The sequence below is a fragment of the Lepisosteus oculatus genome, chromosome 7 (assembly GCF_040954835.1).
Source record: "Lepisosteus oculatus isolate fLepOcu1 chromosome 7, fLepOcu1.hap2, whole genome shotgun sequence".
Classification (NCBI taxonomy): domain Eukaryota; kingdom Metazoa; phylum Chordata; class Actinopteri; order Semionotiformes; family Lepisosteidae; genus Lepisosteus; species Lepisosteus oculatus.
Window position 1 is genome coordinate 4236493 of NC_090702.1, and position 9795 is coordinate 4246287.

General features: G+C 41.1%; 1 protein-coding gene across 1 annotated transcript; it reads left to right on the forward strand.

Moving 5' to 3' along the window:
* The first annotated feature begins 1161 nt into the window (after positions 1–1161).
* On the forward strand, positions 1162–7640 carry klhl42 (kelch-like family, member 42). The gene is made up of 3 exons (XM_006633826.3): positions 1162–2366; positions 3031–3224; positions 5609–7640. The coding sequence occupies exons 1-3, from the start codon at positions 1576–1578 to the stop codon at positions 6055–6057; spliced, it is 1434 nt and encodes a 477-aa protein (XP_006633889.2). The 5' UTR covers positions 1162–1575; the 3' UTR covers positions 6058–7640.
* The last annotated feature ends 2155 nt before the right edge of the window (positions 7641–9795 follow it).

Consider the following 9795-nt stretch of genomic DNA (forward strand, 5'->3'; position numbering starts at 1 on the left):
AAATTCCCAGCCTCTCTCACTCTCACCTCTCACCTATGATCTGAACCTCACAGTGCCTTCTTCCTTTCTTTCTTACCAAAAACCCAAACACACATTGAAAATCTACCTCTACCATACATGTCAAAAGCTCACTCCCCATAATTTCTATCCCTTTATTTTATTCTGTTGATGCATATTTTTGCACAAAACCTGTTACCTTTTTGTTGTTTTGTACATTGCCTGTTGTTTTTTTGCACATTGCCTGTTGTTGTTTTGTTTGCACACTGCCTGTTGTCACTGTCTTTCTTTTGCTACACAATTGTATTGTTGTTGTTGTTGTTGTTGTTGTTTTCTCTTTGTACTACTTATGTCTGAGAGCTAGCTAAATAGCATTTCTTTATACCATATACCATGTATATGAGTGTAATGACAATAAACTTGAAACTTGAAACTTCTTAGATTTGGTAGTCTCCCCCTGTAACTTATATTCACTTTAGAAAACATGAAACATGATGGGAAAATGCTTTTAAACAGTGTCAACACATCACCATAGATGTGAAATACGTTGTTCCTTGCTGATGTTTATTCCAGATGCTCGTGTTGTTAAACTGTATAATTGTATATCAAATACTACAAATGAAGGATAAAAGGTAATCAAAAACAAAGATAAGTGAACAGAAAACCATTCTGCCAGAGGTAGTTATATCACAGAATAAAATATTTTTTTACATACACTAGTTGTATTTTTTACAACTGCGTTTAAGTTTTATTGCATTTCCAACATTTGAGCAAAAGGAGGCAGTAACGTTAGACCCTTTTTGTTTTAACAATAATAAAATGTATGTAACGCCTTTAAAAGCAGCTTCTCAAAACGCTTTACAAGAAAAGGTAAAAAAAATGTTTAAAAAGAAAACAGTAACAAAGATATGAGATAAAATTACCAGAAAGAAACAGAAGTGTTCAAGATGCAGTAGAAGATGCGACTATATATTACAATTATAAATAAATATTCCTTTACCATATGACATCTCGCGAATTACAACACAATATCAAAATCCTTTAATATAATAGTCACATTTAAATGCTTAGATAAAGGTTTGCAAATCAATCCAGAACAATTCTGCACATGGGCAGACAAATACAGGCAGCATTGTGCTGTGTTGTGGTTTGGTACAATACCGGAAAGGGAAGTGACGCAGCTGCCGGATCAAACAGGAAAGAGGTCTTAGCTGTTCGCGTTCTCGTTGCTTAGAACATATGATAGTAACAAAATATTTGTGCAAAGTTCATGCGTTGTTATCACTTTCTGTAACTCCTTGAAGCCGTGCAATTTATTTATATAGCTGTAATAAAGCACGTTTTAGTAAGAAGAAAGTCTGCGACAATATATGTGCTCCAACAATTTCTGTATTAACAATCAATGGATGTACAGTATGGGACTGAACATTACCTTATATAGGCGTGCTATTTCTAAGTAAGGGGTTACAGGCGGATTTATGGCCCAATGTAAGCAATGGGCAGCTCCAATTTTGGGAAACACTGTCCTCGCTTTAAGGCTACCGTAGGACATGACCCGACATAATAATAGCAATTTAAATGGGAACAAACCAGGAAAAGGCAAAAATGTCATCCGAACAAATAATTGCAATCGTAACTGAGGATAAGACTTACAAAGTTAGCAAAAGTAAGCTGATAGAGAAGAGCGACTATTTCCAGGCGCTGTACAGCTCCGGGATGAGAGAAGCCGGAGAGGACTCCGTGCGGCTGCAGGGACTGAGCCGGCAGGGGCTGGAGTTGGTCATTGAGTTCATCAACACCTCTAAAGTGCAGATCGAGAACGAAACGCTGGAGGACTTGATCGAGGCGGCCTCTTTCCTGCAGGTGACCTCGATCCTCAAACTGCTGCTCTCCGAAATAAGGCTGGAAAACTGCGTGGAGCTGTACAACCTTTCCGACGTCTACGGGACCCACGACCTCGGGGCTGCCTGCATCAGATTTATGAGCTGCTATTATCACCCGATGCTGAGGAGGCAAGAGTTCAGGCAGTTACCTGGCGCGTTTAGGGACCAGGTGCGAGAACTGCGCATGAGAGGGACGGCGACTTTAATTGCCGTGGGCGACTTCGTGGGGACCTGCCTGGACGCCGCTCACCAGGACGAGCCCTGGTCCATGCTCCGCTACAGCGAGGCGGACCAGCGATGGATGCCGCTGGCCAGCAGTCTGCCTCCCGAGATGGTCAACGTGAGAGGTTATGGGTCCGCTGTTTTGGATAACTACCTGTTCGTCGTCGGGGGGTACAGAATGACCAGCCACGACATATCTGCTGCACACTGTTACAATCCCTGTCGAAATGAATGGACCCAAGTCGCATCGCTGAACCAAAAAAGGTTACTAAAAGTTACTTCAACTGGCACTGCCGTTATTTTGGACTGTAATATCAATTACAGTGATACTCAATTACATTACACGGTATTTCAATATGACTCCTTGGACTGGTTTCACAGACCCAATTAGCACAATTACCAAGCTTGCTTACCTGACGTAACGTCATGGAGTCCATGATGCTACTCAAGATCTTTGAAACTTCTGCCATGAGTTAAGAAACGCCCTTCCAAACTAATGCTGCCGAAAACGTCTGTTTCTGTTGTAAAAATCCCGTATTCTACTAGACAAAAAGGGAATGCTCACATTCACAGGCCTCAAGTTAGGAAAACAGCTCATGCAAATCATAAATCAGTTTTAATTAATGGTTTCATTTACAAAGCGCCTTTCCAAACCCAAGGAGGTTGAGCTATACACTAGAAATGTAACTGATATTTATCAGAATGCAGGTTAATGTTTAAACTGAGCTACTCTGTGTTTGTTGTTGTTGTTGTTGTTGTTGTTGTTGTTGTAACAAGCATAATTCGTGACGCTGTTTTTTTATATATATATAATAAAAGTACGAGGGATGAGGAAACGGAATCCGTATATCGCATTTTAGAATGTGCTCTCGGTGCTGTTGACGTGTGCAGAGCTGCGGTACATAACGTTGCTATTTTTCTCCCACAGGTCCAATTTTAAGCTGCTCGCTGTGAGCGGGAAGCTGTACGCGGTAGGCGGCCAGTCTGTGGGCACAGTGGAGTGCTACAATCCCGAGTTGGACTGGTGGAGTTTTGTAGCCTCTCTGCCTGATCCCTTGGCAGAATTCTCGGCCTGTGAATGCAAGGGAATGATATACGTCATGGGCGGCTACACTGCTAGAGGTCAGTAATTGAAGAACCTGCTTATTGAAATCACGCAAAAAAAACGGGAATGGTTGTATCAGGCTCTAACCACCGAGCAAGAGTCTATTTTGGCACAATCCTGTAAAGCAAATTGCACTATGCACATTGCACTTTATGTACCCAGTTCCCTGTCAGAAATGTCTGTGTCTACATTGTCTATAGCATTGTCTTCCCAGTGTCTTGTCTGTATTCGCTCCGTAGACCTAGAGAACGATCTTTCGCTCCTCTGTATGGCTGGATTGACAAATAAACTTGAATTTGATAAGGCAGGGTACAATCTGGACAGGGCACCAGTCCATCACAGGGCACACACAACCACATAGCACAGAGTCTCACAGCAGGGCCAGTTTTTCCCAGGAGCCGGTTAACCTGCTTGTATATTTTTGGACTGTGGGAGGAAGCCAGAGCACCCAGAGGAAAGCCACACGAAAACAGAATTGAACCCAGGGCCCTAGCCTTGCGAGGCAGTGCATCTAACCACTGTGCCACTGTGCTGCCCTGGAGGGTTGAAGTTTCGATTTAATTGAAGCCTTAAATAGAGTAACTGCTACAAACAAAGAAAACAAAATAGTTGAAAGGTTAACCGCAGTGGTGTATCCATCTGCACTGCTGTATCACAGCACTTGGCATTTTGTTTATCGGTGTTCTTGTGAGGTTTTCACAGTGTCCTCATACCTGCCCGAGATGTGCTGGCTAACACCAGCCATGCCTTTGAATTACACGTGCTTTGTGCATCCTGTTAGGGTGACGTCCTGCCCTGCCCAGGTGCTTCTGGATGGGGGATGGATACATCTGATTAAAAAATAAACACGGTGCATTTGTAAGCCCAGAAACTGAAGGCGAGAGACCCTGAACATGATTCAGTTTGAGATTATGCCCTATCAGAAACTGAAATGTGGTTGAACGCACCATGTGACATGCAGTTCATCCAGAACATTACATTTGTGGATGAAAAATACTCTGGTGAAGTAAAAATGAAAGTCATTTCTTCATACGGTAAATGTAATATAATAATAATTCCTTATACTTATGTGGCACTTTTCTGGATACTCCACTCAAAGCGCTTTACCACCTCCACCACCAGTGTGCAGCGCCACCTGGATGATGCGATGGCATCCATAGAATGCCAGGTTACTCACCACACACCTGTTATCAGTGGGGAGGAGGACAGAGTAATGAAGCCAGTTCATAGATGGGATTTAATAGGAGGCCATGATTGGTAAAGGCCAGGGGAAATTTTTCCAGGACACCTGGGTAAAATCCCTACTCTTTTCAAGAAACACCCTGGGATTTTTAATGAGCACAGAGAGTCAGGACCTCAATTTTGTTTCTCATCCAAAGGACAGCACCTTTTTTACAAAACAGTGTCCTTGTCACTATAATGGGGCATTAGGACCCACCCAGTCTGCAGACTGAGCACCCCTACTCGCCCCTCTAATACCTCTTCCAGCAGCAACCTTAGTTTTTCCCAGGAGGTCTCCCAGCCAGGTACTGACCAGGCTCACACCTGCTTAGCTTCAGTGGGCTGGTAATTGTGAGTTTCAGGGTGATATGACTACCTTTAACGCAGTGATAGCCAGGCATTGATTTAACTGTAAAGGTACACCTCCCTCTTTGCATTGACTGCTATTCGGTTCCTGCCTGTCTGCTGGTGTTTGTTCCAGCTGTGATTTCAGTTACTTATTTAAACCTTTAGTTAAGGTAAGAGTTTGTATAACTAGGTCTTTATATATATTTTTTTTTCAGTTCTCAAACCTGTTTCAATCCATTCCAGGGAATTATCCACTAACCTTGCTGGAGCTGAAAACAAATAGGTTTTATTATTAGCTTAGTTAAGTGACTTATGGCTTAGATATATTAAGTAGCAATAAAAATAATAATTGCTTACACTTATATAGCGCTTTTCTGGACACTCCACTCAAAGCGCTTTACAGGTAATGGGGACTCCCCTCCACCACCAATGTACAGCATCCACCTGGATAATGCGACGGCAGCCATAGTGCGCCAGAACGCTCACCACACATCAACTATTAGTGGGGAGGAGAGCAGAGTAATGAAGCCAATTCATAGATGGGGATTATTAGGAGGCCATGATTGGTAAAGGCCAATGGGAAATATTTGGCCAGGACGCCAGGGTTACACCCCTACTCTTTACGAGAAAAGCCCTGGGATTTTTAATGACCACAGAGAGTCAGGACCAAGACCCAGCTGACATGGGGTTAGAGCAAAATAAGAGCAAAGATCCTTTTTTTTGGTATCCATGGAAATGTTTTACAGTAATGACGGTTTTGACTCATCTAATCGAAAGATTCCGGCAGTCTGAGCCCAGAGCCCTCAACCGTCACCTCCCTGTCCCCTTCCAGACAGGAACATGAGCATCCTGCGCTACTGTCCCAGCTCAGACGCCTGGTCCTCCTTGGAGACCTGTCAGGTGCATGTCAGGAAGCAGCAGATGCTGTCCCTGGAGGACACCATCTACCTCGTCGGGGGCTACATCCACGACATGGAGCCGCCCAAGAAGACCGGCCAGTCGGAGGACATCCTCACGGTGCAGGCCTACGACGTGGGCACGGGGGAGTGGCGACGTGTGAAGGAGAACACTTCCAAGTCCGGGCTCAACCTGACGTGCGCGCTGCATAATGACGGTATCTTCATCATGAGCAGGGACGTCGCCCTACCCACCAGCCAGGAGCACAGGGTCTTCCTCAAGTACAACATCTTTTCCGATATGTGGCAGCCCTTCCGAAGGTTTCCAGCCTTCGGCCAAAACATGCTGCTGTGTTCCCTGTACCTGCCTAACGTCATCATGTAGCATGCTCGCTCCAAGGATCCATTTATATATATTGGCTTGTGGCTCTTGAACTGGAGCTGTGCTGAAGAGGTTCTCCGTTCGTGAGTCAATGTGGTGAAAGGTTTGCTGGGGACTCCTGTGGGTTCGAGCATGCAGTTAATCATTTTAGCCTCCAGTTTTCCTCCATTCCTCCAGCGGCGCATTGATGTAACATTCCAGTTGACTTCATCCCATTTCTTGGCCACCGCAACTTCAGCGCTAGCGCCCCTCCCCTGACCAAAAGGATATATCCAAAAGAATAAGCGCTTATAACTCCCTTTCCATGCATTGTCACTGAATTGTGCCTTGATTGTGTAAGAGATCGACAGTGCCATGAACAAGATGTGTACTCTTCCTTCAAAGAAGTAGGTTAATTATAAGTTACATTTAAGTAGTTTTTTCTTTATTTAATTTGGGTCTTTGTATATCAGATCTGGGGCTATGTGTGGCAGAATTGAATAACGACTGGTATAGGGCTGTGGTAATGAATTGAGTTGCACGAATCTTTCTAATTGTTTTAAGATGTGTGTATTGTTTTTTCGGTTCTAAATTATTTACTCATACCAATACATACATCCATATACTACATGCCCTCTTAAGATTATCGATTAATCACAAGCAACTGCAATGTCAGTTGTAATATACTGTAAAACACCTTTTGTTTTAGGTGGAACTTACTTGATATTTCCATTTACTGTCCAGATGTGTCATTTTTAAATAGTAAGGACAATTACAAAGAAGAAAAGGTTATTTGGCCCATCAAGCCCAAAGAACTCATTTGTAAGCCTCCTCGAAAACACACTTATGCATAGTTGTAGAAATTGTGTTTTTCCCCATGACAAATGTCAACAAACATACCTTACTTTAAAAAAAAACACTAAAAAATGGCAAAGATAGTTGCTTCATTTTCTGTGTGTATAAGACATAAAACAGTTTACATACTGGCCCCCATTAATGATTAACAGTCTTAAAATGTATAATTATGTGTTCAAGGAAGAGAATTGCAGTGCAACAAAGCACAATTACTGTATGCTATTAAGTCTGTACAGAGAGCACTTCAATAAAATACATGCCTTCCTATAAATTAAAATGCATCATTTCATAATTGAGCACACAAGAACTGACGATACAAATGTAAGATTTTTACATTTTTTAGTTACTTTCCTCAAACTCAGGAATAAACCTTGCACTTCAAGTTACTTATGCATGTTGCCAGTCTTTGCACGTTACTCATCTTAGCTACTTAAATCCAGATAACAGATAAGGAACTCAATTGTACTGTTATTGATGTGACATGCAACACTCGATGTAGTGACAAATTACTAATTACTACTAATAAAGAAAGTCACTACTTCTCAGAGCTACAGTAGTCAATCCAGAGTGTGCATATTACAGACTCACTACTTGGGTAAAAAGAGATAAATATAATTGTCTGTAAACAATGGGCCAAAGTGCAAAATGTTTATTTTACGTGAAAGTGTGTTGTAAAGACAACTATTTGGAGTTATTTGAGAAAGCATCTTCTGAATAAATTACAGACTGTAAATAGTGTGTTGCAGACCATGCATTTGTGTTCACGGAACAATTTTGTTCTACATAGCCGCTGTTAAAAAAAAGGAGAAAAGTTACTAAGTCTTGGACTTTATGACATATAGACTGCAGTACTCGCAGGGATTGGAAGGGGGAGCAGTCTGATCACAGGAGAATAAGTAAAAGAGAGTCAGGGGGAGACATTGCGTTTTCAGAAGCAAAGGAGGCAGACTACCAACAACAACAGCTGAACAAGCTGCAGACAATGTGTTTCTCCAGGAACAGGGATGGAAACAAGTAGTCATACCATAGTTTCCCAAAACCTTATTTGAAAATACTACAAACTTGTTGCTGAAATGTAGTTAGGGCTGTAACTACTGGAGCTGTATTATTGGAATACAGTGCTGTTCACTTCCTTCTCTGCTAATGTGACCTAAAGTCAGGCTGATTTCTCGGGGGAACATAAACAAGAGACTAGATCCTTTATTAGCACTTGTCTTTGAGGAGGATAATGTTTGATGATTCAAGATATGTTAACATTTTATGCTGTGCGTCATGTTTCATCAACTTCATTCGACTCGCAATGCTTACATGGTAGAATGAAGAATGTACAACTCTCGACTTATGCGCTTAGACTGCAATAGATTTACAGAGTTTATAAGTAGATCTTCATTATAAATTCATCAACATAATCTTCTAAAATTATTGTCCAAAATAAAGACACCCCCAGTTTGAACCAATATACTAATTTTTCAGTTGCAGGATTGTGCAGAGAGCAACGTAGATTTCCATTACCTCCCTTGGCGAGGATAATACCAACATTTCAGATATATTTGCTGTTTAATCCACACACCACTCCTCTTAAACAACCTCAAGTGAACAACATCATGCTGCAGTAATGGGGTAGGATTGGACAGCAAACATATGAAAGTACAGAAAATATGCTATTTCTGTTCATACTGTTCTCGCAGCTCACAGCCCAACCTGTAATTTGGAGTGTATTTTTATTTTACTATTCTGATCATGAAGAGAATAACAATTCTGTCCTCTAAAGTCAATGATTATAGGATAGTTGTTTTTTTGTGATACTGGCTAGTGGTCATTACTGACCACTGCACACTAGACTGACCAGGTGTCAGAGCCTGGAACATAAATATTGTCAGAAACACTTCATAGGAGCTAGGAGTTATTTCTAGGCCTCTTTCATTTGTGAAAATTCATATTTTTTTAATCACATTTGTCCATGTCTATCTAGCAGCAACATTAACAAATACACACACTGTGATGTATTTAAATTTTGAAGAAAGCTTTCAAGATTTCCTCATAAAGATTAAGTCTGAAATTAGAGATGTGGTCATTCAGGACAACATATTTGGATTAAAAAATAATTATTAAATGGGAAACAGATTACAGATAAATGTTCCACCTTGGGCAACAGAATTAGTGGTGTACCACAAGGATCAGTACTAGGACTAAATTATTTTCCTAATTTATATCAATGATCTAGACCCTGAAATAATTGGTAACTAATCAAGTTTGCAGATGAAAGAAGGATTTGCTAATTCTGTAAAAGCAGCAAATAAATTTTGAGTTTTAAAATCCAAGCTGGGGACCAAATCTGAAAAATGATGTTTAACCTAGACAAGTGTTTGGGTTTTACATGCAATATAAAGAGACCATAAATAAAAAATGGGAAACAGGAGAGGCTATTTATAAAAAAAGGCTTTGGTGTTTATATTGGGAATTATTTTTTCATCTGCAAGACAATATAGAGCAGCAATTAGATAGGCAAACCAAATGTAAGGATTTAGAGAGTGCAGAATTCAAATCGAGAAATGCAATGTTAAAATTGTACAATGTATTAGTAAGGCCTCATTTTTAATACTGTGTACAACACTGGTCACCTTAATATAGAAAATATGCTCAGGAATCAGTCCAGAAAAGAGCAATCAGATACATTCAGAGGCTCAAGTGAACACCTTATACCGACAGGCCGAAAGCGCTGAACCTTTTTAGTTCTGAACACAGAAGAGTACAAGAGGATACAAGTATTCAAAATCCTCAAAGGCATCGAGCACAGGTGAAAAACTATGGAAGAGCACTTGAAACCAAAAAACAGGAGGCACTCCTTTACACAAAAGGATGTGGGAGTAGGGGACAAGATACCCTCCCATGGCGGGCTTCTTCTGA